Below are 15,898 nucleotides of genomic sequence, written 5' to 3'. Positions count from 1 at the left end.
GCAGATGTGAGGGCCTGTCATGTCCGTATAATACAGATGTGAGGGCCCATCATGTCCATATAATGCAGATGTGAGGGCCCGTCATGTCCGTAAAATGCAGATATCACATCCGTATAATGCAGATGCAAGGGCCTGTCATGTCCGTAAAATGCAGATGTCACGTCCGTATAATGCAGATGCAAGGGCCTGTCATGTCCGTATAATGCAGATATGAGGGTCGGTCACGTTCGTATAATACAGATATCATGTCCGTATAATGCAGATGTGAGGGTCCGTCGTGTCCATACAATGCAGATGTGAAGGCCCGTCACGTCCGTATAATGCAATGTCACATCCGTATAATGCAGATGTGAGGGCCCGTCACGTCCGTATAATGCAGATGAGGGCCCGTCCCATCCATATAATGCAGATGTGAGGGCCCATCACGTCCGTATAATGCAGATGTCAAATCCATATAATGCAGATGTGAGGGCCCATCACGTCCGTATAATGCAGATGAGGGCCCGTCACATCCATATAATGCAGATGTGAGGGCCTGTCACGTCCGTATAATGCAGATATCACATCCGTATAATGCAGATATGAGGGCCCGTCACATCCATATAATGGAGATGTGAGGGCCCGTCACGTCCGAATAATGCAAATGTGAGGGCTTGTCCCGTCCATATAATGCAGCTGTGAGGGCCTGTCACGTCCGTATAATGCAGATGTGAGGGCCCGTCGTGTCCGTATAATGCAGATGTGAGGGCCCGTCCTGTCCGTATAATGCGGATGTGAGGGCCCGTCACGTCCATATAATGCAGATGTGAGGGCCTGTCACGTCCATATAATGCAGATGTGAGGGCCCGTCACGTCCATATAATGCAGATGTGAGGGCCTGTCACGTCCATATAATGCAGATGTGAGGGCCCGTCACGTCCATATAATACAGATGTAAGGGCCCGTCATGTACGTATAATGCAGATGTGAGGGCCCATCGTGTCCGTATAATGCAGATGTGAGGGCCCGTCCTGTCCATATAATGCGGATGTGAGGGCCCGTCACGTCCATATAATGCAGATGTGAGGGCCCGTCACGTCCGTATAATGCAGATGTCATGTCCGTATAATGCAGATGTGAGGGCCTGTCATGTCCGTATAATGCAGATGTCAGGGCCCGTCATGTCCGTATAATGCAGATGTGAGGGCCCGTCATGTCCGTATAATGGAGATTTCATGTCCGTATAATGCAGATGTGAGGGCCTGTCATGTCCGTATAATGCAGATGTCAGGGCCCGTCATGTCCGTATAATGCAGATGTGAGGGCCCGTCATGTCCGTATAATACAGGTCATGTCCGTATAATGCAGATGTGAGGGCCTGTCATGTCCGTATAATGCAGATGTCAGGGCCCGTCATGTCCGTATAATGCAGATGTGAGGGCCCGTCATGTCCGTATAATACAGATGTCATGTCCGTATAATGCAGATGTGAGGGCCCGTCATGTCCGTATAATACAGGTCATGTCCGTATAATGCAGATGTGAGGGCCTGTCATGTCCGTATAATGCAGATGTTAGGGCCCGTCATGTACGTATAATGCAGATGTGAGGGCCCGTCACATCCGTATAATGCAGATGCGAGGGCCCGTCCTGTCCATATAATGCAGATGTCACGTCCGTATAATACCCACCTCCTTACGCATTCCTAATGTTTTTCATGTATCTCTCCTCAAACCCGCAATTTTCAATCATTTTCATTCTGTTCCATCTCGTTCTCACCAACCTATCTCCTCTGATGCTTTTTTTGAGGTTAAGAATATTCTCGCCAAAAAGACCGTCAAGGGCAAAACATTTTTTCTAATTGATTGGAAAGGGTTTGGACCCGAAGAGAGGTCTTGGGAGCCTCTTGAGAATATCAATGCTCCTTTAGTTTTGAAAAAATTCCTTTCCAGCTCTAAAGAGAGGGGGGGTAAGAGAGGGGGTACTGTTACGCCATCCTATACTTACCGTTCCGGCCGGCGCGCTCCTCCTCGCTCCTCTGTCCCTGCTTTCCTGGGTGCTCGTCCATTTGCCGGTCCGCGCATGCGCAGATGGGCTTCTCAGACCGCACGGGCTTCTGGGAGCTCGTGACCTGATGGCTCCGCCCCCAATATGGCGGCGCCCATCGGGTATTTCACTCCTGCACTTGCCCGGGTTAGACGCCTTTGCGTCTATCGTGTTTGTCGGTTCCTTGCCGGCATCTCCTTGGTTTCCTAGGCCCCACCAGCGTTTACTCTGTGTCCTTCCCTGTCTCATTGTCTCCTTCCTCCTTTGTCACTTTACATCGTTAGTGACACTTTGTAATTGGCCAGGTTTGCATCTTTTCGTTTATGGCCATTTTTCATCTGGGTGTGCAGCCTTGTTTTTAATGAACTTCTTGTGTACATTGATTTGGTTTTCCCATTGTAACATGTATACTATTGTAATTAATAAATATTACTGATTTTTTTCACCGCACTTTGATTGGACTTTATGGTCGGCTCTTTTCTTATGCGTTTTGTTTCCCTGTGATAACACAACTGCCTTATCGATGTTATATAGTCCAGCTTCACGTTTGCACGGATATTACCTTTAGTCACATGATACTTTGATTCTTGTTACATATTGGTACCCTGCCACTGTGAGCATTCCTTTGTTTTTGTTTTGTTGGTATTGTCAAGAGGAACATGAGAGACACCAGACCCAACAATGCAGACGAGCTGAAGGCTGCTATCAAAGCAACCTGGGCTTCCATAACACCTCAGCAGTGAAACAGGCTGATCGCCGCCATGCCACAATGATGCAGTAATTGATGCCAAAGTAGCCCCGACCAAGTATTGAGTGCATTTACTGAACACACATTTCAGTGGGCCATTATTTCGGATTTTAAAATCATTTTTCAAGCTGGTGTTATAAAGTATTCTAATTGACTGAGATAATGACTTTTGGGTTTTCATTGGCTGTAAGCCATAATCATCAACATTAACACAAAAACACCTGAAATAGATCACTCTGTTTGTAATGACTCTATATAATATAGGAGTTTCACTTTTTGTATTGAAGAACTAAAATAAATTAACTTTTTGATCATGTTCTAATTTAGTGAGAAGCACTTGTAGGTTAAATACGTGGCAACTATTATATAGACTTTGACTTATTTTTGTTCACCCACTAACACAAAATCAGAACACAAATACAAGCTAATTTTTATTGATTTGCAGTCATCCAAATGCAAAATATCAACGGTACTGTACATTAGCCTCACATTTTTACAAACCTGAGCAAAAATAAGGCAAATAAAGGATATATTGTATAATTGTGAGAAGTCACAAACTCGGAACAAGAAAAATGGACATATAACCTAGAAAAACACACGCATTACCACATTACACAATAGAATTGGCGCACGCAGCTGTGCATCCTTGTGCGTTACGTGAATGTGTTATGCAGTGTGAAGACAACAACCTTAGGTTCCATCTGCTGCAGAAAAAAGGGACACAGCAAAAAAACACACCACGCCTTGAACGCGTGAACAAAGCCCTAGAGTGGGGCTACACAGTGCGACTGGGCACAGGGTCAAAGCTCTGCCAATGATCTTGGTGTACATTTATGTAGCAATTGGCCATCATAGAGGGAGAAGTTTCATTCGCCATTGTGAATGGTTTAGGGCAAGTCCAGACTCATAAGATCATTTCTGCAGCGGATTTCACCATGAATTTGCAGAAAACCTGTGTTGAGAAACTAGTGACATATCCAAGCACATGGGATTTAAACATGTGTATTGCAGAGATCAAGTCAGCGCTGAAAATGCTCAGCTTTTCTACAACTAAATCAGTACACTGCATATTACAAATTCTGCAACATATTCATATTGTCACAGATTTATAGGCCATCTGCATATAGGATAGAGTTTAAAAGCCCCAAACCATGGGTATTGTACTGTACACAGGGCTGTGCAAAATCCAAGGAAAGCCCACCAGGTCTAGATGTTGATCAATATGGTTATTGCAATTGGAGCAGCTCCTAAAAACAGAAGTATAAAGGAACACTTTTTTTGGCCTACATTTATCGTAAATGTGTATGTTGCAAAAGCATTGCAAAGTTCTGCCAAATTTGGCAAAATGTACAATATAAAAAGGACAAATGTTGAGGAGATAGCCTAAACAGAGAAAAGTTGAAAAAAGAGTAAGTGTAAAAAAAAACAAAAAAAACCTAAAAACTTAAATTCACTTTCATACTAAAGGAAGTCTGTGGTGGTCTCCTGGATGGATTCCAGAGCCATCAAACAGGGAGGAGAAGCCAGGACACTTCACAGTTAGGAAACACCAGTTGAACACTTGGAATCATGGTGCGCTGCAGAGTATTAACATTAAAACATGCACACTTTAAAGGGTTGTTCTCATGTGGACAAAATATTAATTGCAAAATGTTTGTAAAAATAAGCAACTTTGCAATTTACCTGTTATTAAAAATTCTCTCCGTTCTCTAGAACGGATTGATTTTTAATTCTATTGCTTATGGCTTGTTTCATAGGTAACCGTCCACCTCTGCCATCCATCAGTGGAGGCCAATCTCCTAGGGAAGGAGCACAGTGCTAACAAGGTCTTTGGTTTAGAGCTGGCAAGTGCTGCTTTGACGCTGGCAAGATTTTTTTCTTTGAGGGACCAAAATACCAAAAAGGAATGCGAAAATTTGGAGAAACTTGGACAGGGTGAACATTGGAAAATTTAGAGGTGATTCCATACCCCAGAATGAGTATTACTGACAAACAAAAATGTCCAAGAAATTCTGGTCATGGTCAATGCCTATGTTAAAGGGAAACGGTCATGGTGAAAAAGGCATCTCATCTGCAGCCTGGTATAAAGCATGAGGAGCTGATCAGGTTGATATTTTTTTGTGGGAAAAGTTTCAGTAAGGGCTCGTTCACATGACCGTATTTTCAGTTTGAGTGCTGTTTGTGGGGAAAACCAAACAAACAGCACTTGGGACCAATGTTAATAAATTGGTGAAACTCGGAATGATTTTTATACATTCATGTGTACCTACCCCAAGTCTTCCATTTTATTCCTTGATATCCGTTGGCGTTTGTATGGATACAATTCCAGTGGGTGGTCCTATTCAGTGATTAACGGTCTTAACTGTACAACTGTGCATGCAGAGATAGCGGTCAATCATCGGTATGACCGCCCACTGGACTTACAATCATATGAACACCAGGGATTTCAATGAATAAAATACAAGTTATAATGAATCTTTTCCAAAAAGCCTATATATTATTATTCTGCTCAGATTTCCTTCTCTATACCATGCTGTGCACATATTTGGGATGGATGTGCAATGTGTCAGGTTCCCTTTAATGAATGGCCTTACATTTTTAGCTATGGCTAGTGTACATGTTTAAACTTTGATTTTCTGCCTATTATATTTACTACGAAAGAAGGTAAGTTCACATGTAGTGTTTCTGATGCGGTTTTAATTTTTTTGTGCACTGATCTCAAATGTGAAAAACTGCATTAAAAATTGAAAGTGTTTTTTAAAGTGCATGGAAAAACAATACACTGAAAATGAAATGTCAGAAGTCGCATTCATTTTGCTGTTAATGCAAAATAATGTGTTTTTTTCTAGTAAGTGCTAAGGGTCCTATAGAAACAGCAATAGGCAGAAATGGTGACATGTACCATCATGCTCAATGCCACACTAAAGAGCACAATTATTATCATTTTCTTTAAGGTGTGTTCGTCAGTAGTTTTAATCCTGCAAAACTACTGAAAAAAGTAAGAGGGTGCAGTCTATGTATACCTTTGTTATGGTTATATTATCGGCATCAATGTGAAGGAAGTTTTAACCAGGCATACACCATCTTCCTCAGGTGCTCTGAAGGTGGTCCCTAATGCTTAGGGGCTCTCGGCAGTGAGCGCTCCCCAACACCCCCAACTCTGCTGTATAGCGATAGCTGTAGTGTGCAATCTCCCTATACTTGTCACACAAGAGTAAAAGGGAAAGGGTCTATGGGGCGCTTTCTGCGGATAGCACGTCAATGCTAGGAACCACATTAAAACTTCTGAATATATAAAGGTACGTTTTAAACTACATGTTAGAGCTCCTATTTATCTGCAGTTTTGAAGATTGACAATTGCTACAAGCCTTCCTTTTATAGAAATATTACTGAAACTAAAATGCTGGTCTTCTAAAGCGACAAAATGCAGCGAGTAATATGTTTTCAATGGTGTCTGCATCAATTCTGCAACAGATCAAACTCACAGAGGATCTCCCTGTAACTGATAAATATTTCATTTTTTTTACATAAAATATGGAGATGCAATCACACAGACGTTAGACTAAGTGTTGGCAGCCGGAGAAGTATCCCATTGTAACAGAAGCCATTCAAAGTTTTCTAAGAAGCCAGTCCTTGATAATCAGTGTTGCGTCCATTGTATGCTCTTCAAATCGATTCCATCTTGTACCATTTCCCAAAGTGGGCTGTAAAATGCAAAGGTATGATTTCACCAAGAGATGCAGAAGCATGGTGGAGGGGGGGGGGGGGGGGAAGAGTTGAAATAATCTAAAAACAAATAATAAGTTGCACCCTAATGGGAAGCCTTTTTTTAAATTGTGAGAAACAGTACCGGTACAACAGAAAACACTTCCACCTACACTTCAGAGGTGGGTGCTCAGCAAATAGAATAGAAAATCCAGAAGACAATTGCCATCATGTAATAAGTGATGAATTGTGGCACTCACTCACTTTATTGAAAAAGGCTTTCAAACACAGTGCATGTACACAGACCAAGGCAGTTTCACACCTGATACTCGAGCCTTCCTTGTCCACGGCCAGGAAGAAGCATGTAATAGGTGTGAAACGGCTGTTGTCTGAGTACTCTGAGTAATTGCACATGCCTCCTCTCTGTATTTTAATGTTTACTGTGACGAGTACATAATGACCCCTTGTGTGACCCCGGCCATATCGAGGAGCTCAGAATCTGTAGTCTGAATCGCTTATTCACTACAATGGGACAATAATGCGTATGTTGGAAGGTGACCCTTCCCTTCTCATCCTGAATGATATCCTAATCATGAAGTCCTAATTATGGGCTCATTCTGGCGACTCTTGGATTTTCCTCTAACCACACCCAAATGTAATGGTTGCCTACATTGCTTAAAGCGTAACCAAAGTTTTAATTTTTATTTCAGAATTTAATAATACACATAAAAATAAGCAACTTTGTAATATATTTTATCAGAGAAATTTGATTCTGTCTCTGCCAGAATTGATCAGTTATTATCAACATTCTCAATTCTGAGATACAATCTTTACTCCGTGAAGCCACTTTCCCATTACCGAGAGGAGATGGCGATTGCTGCAGATACAGTTCTATGTGGACAGGAGGAGGAGAAGCTAGGAGTAGACAGGAGTAGCAGCCGCCATCTCCTCTCTGTAGTGGGACAGTGTCTGAGTACAGATTTGACCTCAGTATTGAAAATTTTGGTAATGACTGGGGATGATCGCATAGCTTCGGATAACTCCTTATCTGAATAGCTGCATCGGGAACCCAGATAACTCCCAATAATCAGGTGTCCGGCGTTGCAGCTGTGTCACAGGCACTACAAATGCACGGAGAGAACCTGTGTGTTGTGCCTGTCACACATGCCGCTGCGGCACCAAACAGCTGATTATCGGGAGCGCTCCAGGTATCCAGGATCCCGATGCAGCTATTCGGTAAGAGCTATAGCTATTCGGATACGGAGTTATCCAAAGCTATATGCTCATCCCTAGTAATGACTGATCAATGGTGGCAGAGAAAGAAGAAAATTGTACTATTCCATTATGAAATAAAAACTAAAATGACGGAAAAAAAAAGCCACAACATATTGTAACGAAAGAAGCATGATTATGTCAGGTTTATCCTGACAAGTAGCTCCTTGTAAATACAAACATGCAAGGAGAATGGAGAAATATAGAAAAAAAGAGAGCACCCCATATTGGATCCCTGTCCAGCAAGCCATAAGACTTAACTTTTATTAAATTGATTAAAATATATATGGCGTATTGATAAGAATGTCCCTAATCTGCCATCTATTTATGGACATCTTCCTACTATATACATGTTCAATAGCTGGTACCCCAGGGTGTCATCACTAACTGGCAGAACGGGACATAGATGGGGAAAATCATGAAAAAACACAAACTGATCCCGCTGCTTGTACCTCATTTCTCGGAGCCTTTTCACCTCTTGAATGCATTTTTTAACAGTAAAATCAACCTCTTCTTCTGTTGTAAAACGACCAATACCAAATCTTTAAAAGAAAAGACAAAACACAAATGTGTAACAAAGCAGATAAGTTAATAAGCATTTCAGAGACCCAGAAGAGAATGTAAATCTGCACTAAAATGCATCGATTTCTGGGATGACAAACAATAGTGAAATTAAAATGTATTATCTATTGATTGTAACATGCATAGCAATTAAATCTAGGAGAGGAGGGCAAAATACACAACCTACAAAAATATAGAAATATAAAAAGAACAACCTGATGGAGGAATGAGCCAAATCTTCATCTGCCCCAATGGCTCGCAGTACATACGAGGGCTCCAGCGATGCAGATGTGCAAGCACTGCAAATCAATGCACACAAAAAGGTACAGGTAACGTATATATGCAATTTGTAAACCAGCCCATAATATTATAATTTTATATATATATATATATATATATATATATATATATATATATATATATATATATATATATATATATATATATATATATATTTTTTTTTTTTTTTTTTTCTAAAATGTGCCACATGTGTTTTAGCATCAGTGCACGAACGCTATCACTAACACTGTGAACCCCAAATTATGAACTAGTTTAAACAGTCTTTGGTGTAAAAATGTTGCAATTTGGTAAAAAAAAAAAAAAAAAAGACCCCATTAAACAAAAATGCAGCTTTTTATATTATGCTTGCGAGAAGTTGAAAAATGTTTGAAATAGAGTGGCCATGACCACAATGTTTTAGACAGTTTTATTGAGATGAAAACAGAAAAAGGTGCAAATGTTTGTGCAAAATTTACATCAGTTCCTAGCTGGTCAAGATTTCTTTTTCCAAGTCTGTCTTAAATGTCCCAAATTTGTTAAAAGACGCACGTCAATTGTAATTCGCAGTAAAGTCAGTAGGTCAAACTCCCTGATGTGTACTATAATTTCGAGCTCATAATTTAGTAAATTAGTAGTTCCAGTTCCAGCAAATAAAGTGCTTTGCAGGTTCCAAAAACCCTGGTCCTCATTTATCAAAAGTGTCATAATTTGTGTCAAAACTGTAGTGTACTCACGTCAACTCTGCCACTCCATATTTATCAAATGCTGCACCCAATAATACATTTGGCGCAAATTCCAGCAGCGCAACATTTTAAGCATGGCAGTACATTTCCTAATGTTAGATAATAGCAAGAAGGCAATGTGTCAAAAATCAGATGATCTGCTGAATTATTCTGCAAACATCTTTTGTCTAGCATGGGCAACTTTAATATATCGATTCATTCATAAATATGTCATACTTCAGACTGAAAGGTTATCCATGCCCCCTTTATCATCATTTTGAGTTTTGGCATAGGCACTAAGAAATGGTATATAAAATGTCATAAAACACTGATAAGTTTGGCGCATATTTTTATGCATTAACATTTCACAAATGCAATCATAAATTAAAAAAAAACTCTTTTAAAATTTTTTAAAAATACGATTATATATTGGCCACAGTGTATTTGTTCACCTGCTTGTTAATTCAATACTAAAGGTTTGCAGGTGTATTCTTTTTGTAGTATACTTTGGGCTCCCTCCCGAGCTGTGCACCCTTAGGGTATGTTTCCACGTTCAGGAAACGCTGCGTTTTTGACGCAGCATTGAGCCGCAGCGTCAAACACGCAGAGTCCAGATGTTACAGCATAGTGGAGGGGATTTGATGAAATCCCGTCTCCACTATGCAGTAAAAGACGCATGCGGCAGACCCGCGGAAACGCACATACGGCGCGTCTTTTAAGAACACAGCATGTCCTTACATTGCAGAAAAAACCCAAGGACACCGCAGGTGACCTGCCAGTGACCTCAGGTGCAGATTTGGTCAGGATTTTACCAGCATAAAATCCTGACCACATCCTGATGCAATCCTGAACCTGGACACATACCCTTATTCACCCAGCTTTCCTACAAAAGTTTCATTAGCAGCAAAGTCTGGTTCCCATCTCTCCCCTGTTTTATTTGAGGCCTGCCTGACACACGGAGAGGCAGGTCACTAGAGTTAAGGGCCATCCAAATTGATGTCACCTTGTCATGTTTGGATGGATGGATTTGACACTTTTGATAAAAAAAAAAATGTTAACCAAGTACCTCATGTTTTTTAACTTACATAACAATAGTGGAATTCATGTATTCATTAACCGAAGTATGCTGATGTAAAATGTGTGTATAAATGTCCCCCAGTGACTGTAGTTAAAGGGGTTTTCCACAGAAACTGATGACCTATACTTATCCTAAACAAATAGATGAAGCCAATCTGCAGTACACAAGAGTGGCCAATAAACAGTGAGACGGGGCGTTGTGGTGTTCAGCTCTGTACACCATATACATCCAGACAGTGCCGTCACCCACCAATCTCATATTGGGGACCTATGGATAAGTCTCAAATAGTTGACATCCAGCGCTTCTTTGGACGAATGATCCCAGGAAATCCAAGGTTTCTTAAAACATCTATTTATTTCTTCATAAAAACAAAAAAAAGGGTCAGGCAGTTTGGATACACTCATGATTTAAAAAAAGGCATAGAAACCAAGATGTTTCGACCCAGGCAGGTCTTAATCATGGAGTTGCATCTGAATGTCTGTTAGGAAGTCTAAGGCCTCTTTCACACTTCTGTCTTCTGCTGTGCGTCGTTGTGCAGTAAAATGACGTATCGACGGATGTCACGAAAATAGTGAAAAACTTTTTTTTTTTTTTTTATGCAGGATCCTGCATTCTCAAAAAACGACGTATCTCGACTGGAGCTGAAAGACGGAAGTGTAAAAGAGGCCTTATAAAGAAGTTCTGACTGCAGTTTTTTTTCCCTTTTTTCTTCCAGGGAAAAGGAACCACCTCTTTCCAATCCAATTGAACTCCTCATCATCTGTGTTTCATTAGTCCCCATTCTCATTAGTTTAGGCAGTCCTCTTATTCTTTTACACACTTTCATGTTATAAATGTTAATAATTCTGCTTCTATATTGTTGTACAGAGGTGATCCATTTATAACATAAAACTGTGTAAAAGAATAAGAGGACTGCCTAAACTAATGAGAATAGGGACTAATGAAACACAGATGATGAGGAGTTCAACTGGATTGGAAAGAGGTGGTTCCTTTTCCCTGGAAGAAAAAAGGGAAAAAAACGTGAAGCCTGAACTTCTTTAGAAGACTTCCTAAGAGACATTCAGATACAACTCCATGATTAAGACGTGCCTGGGTCGAAACATCTTGGTTTCTATGCCTTTTCTTAAGTCATGAGTGTATCCAAACTGCCTGATCTTTATTGTTACCTGTTTTTAATATGAAGAAATAAATAGATGTTTTAAGAAACCTTGGATTTCCTGGGATCATTTGTCCAAAGAGGCGCTGGATGTCAACTATTTGATGCATATCAACCTTCACCCAGTGGATCCGTGCAGCCTGGAGGACATATTAACCAGAGGAGGAGGTGAGCTGACAATCTCATTTTATATAAATAATCTATGGGTAAGTCATCGCCATGAGTGCAATAGAAAACCTCTTTAATACATAGGAGCCCACTTCGCTTCTGATCAAACAGGAGCTAAACGTTTGACAAAGTGCTTTGCTAGCCTTCATCCAAGCCACGCATAGGTGATCATCACATAACCACAGTGGTTTTTCATCCTCTGGAAGAAAATAACCGAACTTGCAATTCAATAACCACAGGCAGAAATCGTAAAATCCATTAAGAATTTACCATAAACAATATTAGAAAATTCTCTAAACATACATTATAAAAAAAACCCGCTAAAGTGGGCAGATGGATTATACATTTACTCCCGTACTATGGACTCTCCTCTGTTAATGAGACAGACGACCTCTGCAAAAAATGACTACGCCAAGTGTGCCAAAGGCACAGTCACTAGTCATATGTTACTCAGATGCCCAATTTAAAATGGCACTTTGTAATACTACATTGCATGTGTATACATCTGCAGCAGGCCCATTTGTCCTGGTGGGAGAATGTGGTCTGTGTTCTGCCATACCTTCCAGATGAAAGTGCAACATCTTTTAAAGCCATCAGCAAACTCTCACCCTCCACGTAGGCAAAAGAAAGGTTTATACAACCTAAAGAGGAAATGTATGTTAGATAAATGTACCACATACCATGCATCTGAACACAAGATGCAAAAGAATATGTTGCAAAGATTTATTTCATTGGGGGCTTTGTGTGCATGCAAACAAACTTAGGACTTAAAAATTAAAATTACTGTTATTCTTTATTTCACAAATCAATAGTTCACATGAAAATAAGCAACTTTGTAATATATCTTATCAGAGAAATCTGCTTCTTTCTCTTCCTAGATTCATCTTTCACTCTACAATGTATGAATAAAATCTGTATTAAGTGAAGACAGTGTTTCGCATTACTGAGAAACAATTGGTGCTTTTAACATTGCATGGAGGGAGGAGTCAAGAGACACAAACACTACTGCAAGTTCTCCTGAAATGACACTTGCAGTTCTCCGTAGAACTGTATAAGCATCAACTGTCATCTCCAGTCTTAGTAATGGGGAAGTCTGTATTCATTGAAGACAGATTTTACCAGTAGATTGATACCATAAAAATATTTATCTTTCAGGAGACAACTGACCTACTGAATTTACTAGCAGCAATAGATCCTCTACCAGAAGGAACTATCCTGGCCATCATGGATGTGGAATCTTTGTACTCCAATATCCCAAACCAGGATAGATTACATGCCTGCAAAGCCTTCATGGAAAATTCAGGAATTGATGCCGATTCAGTGGTGAAACTTACAAAATTCATCCTCACCCACAATTAAGGTACCGTTACACTAAACGACTTACCAACGATCACGACCAGCGATACGACCTGGCCGTGATCGTTGGTAAGTCGTTGTGTGGTCGCTGGGGAGCTGTCACACAGACAGCTCTCTCCAGCGACCAACGATCAGGGGAACGACTTCGGCATCGTTGAAACTGTCTTCAACGATGCCGAAGTCCCACTGCAGCACCCGGGTAACCAGGGTAAACATCGGGTTACTAAGTGCAGGGCCGCGCTTAGTAACCCGATATTTACCCTGGTTACCATTGTAAAAGTAAAAAAAAAACAGTACATACTCACATTCTGATGTCTGTCACGTCCCCCGCCGGCGTCCACAGGGTTAAAACTGCTTTCGGCAAGAGCGTTGCTAATGCACGCGCTGCTGCCGAGAGCTTCCCTGCACTGAATGTGTCAGTCAGTACAGGAAGCTCTGAGCAGCAGCGCGTAACCCTGTGGACGCCGGGGGACGTGACAGACATCAGAATGTGAGTATGTACTGTTTTTTTTTTTTTTTACTTTTACAATGGTAACCAGGGTAAATATTGGGTTACTAAGCGCGGCCCTGCGCTTTGTAACCCGATATTTACCCTGGTTACAAGTGAACACATCGCTGGATCGGCGTCACACACGCCGATCCAGCGATGACAGCGGGTGATCAGCGACGAAATAAGCGACGAAATAAGTTCTGGACTTCTAGCACTCACCAGCGATATCACAGCGGGATCCAGATCGCTGCTGCGTGTCAAACACAACGAGATCGCTATCCAGGACACTGCAACGTCACGGATCGTCGTTGTTCTCGCTGCAAAGTCGCTTAGTGTGAAGGTACCTTTACTTTGAACTTGATAACATATCTACAAGAGACTAGTACAGCAATAGGAAGTAAAATGGCTCCACATTACGCAAATTTTTTCAAGGCCAAGCTTGAAAGCGACTTTTTGTCCTCATGTCCCATCAGGCTTCTGACCTACTACCATTACATTGATGATATTTTAATTATCTGGATAGAGTCTGAACAACAGCTAAAGACTTTCCATGAACAGTTTAATCAATTTCATCCCACTATCAACTTAACACTCAACTACTCCTGTACTGAGATTAACTTTTGGAACACTATCATTAAGCTATAGAACAATGAAATAGAGACATCCCTAAACCAAAAGCCAGTTTGCTGTCCAACATACCTTAAATGGACATTTTTCCACCAAAACACATAGAAAAAACTCTATTGTCTATAGTCAAGATATCAGGTTCAAATCGGATCTGTTCCAACCCTATGGATAGAGACAAACACCTTGGTGCCCTCAGAAAAACCTGTTTGAATCAGGGCAACCATCCAAGAACAATTGAAAGACCAGATCACAAGAGCCACCAGAATATCAAGGAATCACCTCCTACATTACAAAACTAAACAAAAAAGCAACCGAGACCGAGTGCCTCTAGTAGTCACCTACAATTCAAATCTGGAGGTGCTAAGGGGAGATGCACGGAAATTACAACCTTTTCAAAAAAAGATGCCAGATTACATTCCAGATTTCCAGACCCCACCACTTCTGTGTTTTAGGCAGCCCCCAAATCTAAGAAGCATCATTGTCAGAAGCTCCATGTCCTCTCCAACAGCTATAGGAACCTTTCTCTGCAACCAGAAAAAAATGTAAAACCTGTCCATTTATAATGACCACGGACAAGATAAAGATCCCCAACACACATCAGGACTACAAGATCCCAGGTACTTTCAGCTGCGTCACTTCTAATGTGGTGTACTTAATTATATTATTATTATAGAGCCATTTATTCCATGGTTGTTTACATGAGAAAAGGAGTATACATAACATAAACAAGTACAATGATCTGAAACAATACAAGTCACGACTGGTACAGGAGGAGAGAGGACACTGCCCACGAAGGATCACAATACTACAAGGGATGTGTGAGGATACAGTAGATGAAGGCAGAGCTGGTCTGCAGTGGTTACTGCATGTTGTAGGCTTGTCGGAAGAGGTAGGTCTTCAGGTTCCTTTTGACGAATTCCATGGTAGGCGAGAGTCTATGTTGTGGTAGAGCGTTCCAGAGTAGGGGAGATGCACGGGTGAAAGCTTGTATGTGATTGTGGGAAGAGGAGATAAGAGGGAAGTAGAGAAGCAGATCTTGTGAGGATCGGAGGTTGCGCACAGATAAGTACCGGGAGACGAGGTCACAGATATATAGAAGAGACAGATTGTGGATGGTTTTGTATGTCATGGTAAGGGTTTTGAACTGGAGTCTCTGGGTAATTGGGAGCCAGTGAAGGGTTTAACAGAAGGGAGAGGCCGGGGAATAGCAGGGGTATAAGTAAATTAGTTGGGCAGCAGAGTTTAGAATAGATTGGAGGGGTGCGAGAGTGTTAGAAGAGAGACCACAGAGCAGGAGGTTGCAGTAGTCAAGGCAGGAGATAGTGAGGACATGGATTAGGGTTTTTGCAGATTCTTGGTTTAGGAATGTACGGATCCGAGAAATATTTTTGAGTTGAAGTCAGCAGGAAGCGGAAAGGACTTGGATATGTGGTTTGAAGGAGAGATCAGTGTCAAGGATTACCCCAAGGCAGCGAGCTTGTGGGACTGGGGAGAGTGAGCAGCCATTTACTTTAATGGATAGATCCATTGGGGGAGTCGAGTGAGATGGGGGAAAGATGATGAATTCTGTTTTGTCCATATTAAGTTTTAGAAATCTAGCGGAGAAGAAGCAAATATGTAGCAAATGTCCACCCGGGGGTCTGTATGTAGGGGAGACAGGGCAAAAACTTACAAGGATAAATTCTCATTGCCACACAAGAAAAAAAGAATAG

The 15,898-nt window shown here is 41.2% G+C and overlaps 1 protein-coding gene across 1 annotated transcript in view; it reads right to left on the bottom strand.

Annotated features, from left to right (window-relative positions):
• Positions 1–3,190: 3,190 nt before the first annotated feature.
• The window catches only part of NFS1 (NFS1 cysteine desulfurase), a 52,021-nt gene continuing 39,313 nt past the window's right edge, over positions 3,191–15,898 (bottom strand). The window contains 4 exon segments of the mRNA XM_077251897.1: positions 3,191–6,476; positions 8,202–8,291; positions 8,526–8,609; positions 12,273–12,354. Coding sequence (XP_077108012.1) covers positions 6,413–6,476; positions 8,202–8,291; positions 8,526–8,609; positions 12,273–12,354 — 320 coding nt within the window. The 3' untranslated portion in view covers positions 3,191–6,412.

This window comes from Ranitomeya variabilis, chromosome 4, assembly GCF_051348905.1.
Source record: "Ranitomeya variabilis isolate aRanVar5 chromosome 4, aRanVar5.hap1, whole genome shotgun sequence".
NCBI classification, from domain to species: Eukaryota; Metazoa; Chordata; class Amphibia; order Anura; family Dendrobatidae; genus Ranitomeya; species Ranitomeya variabilis.
Note: the sequence above shows the minus strand (reverse complement) of the source record. Positions and strands in the feature narration are given on the sequence as shown.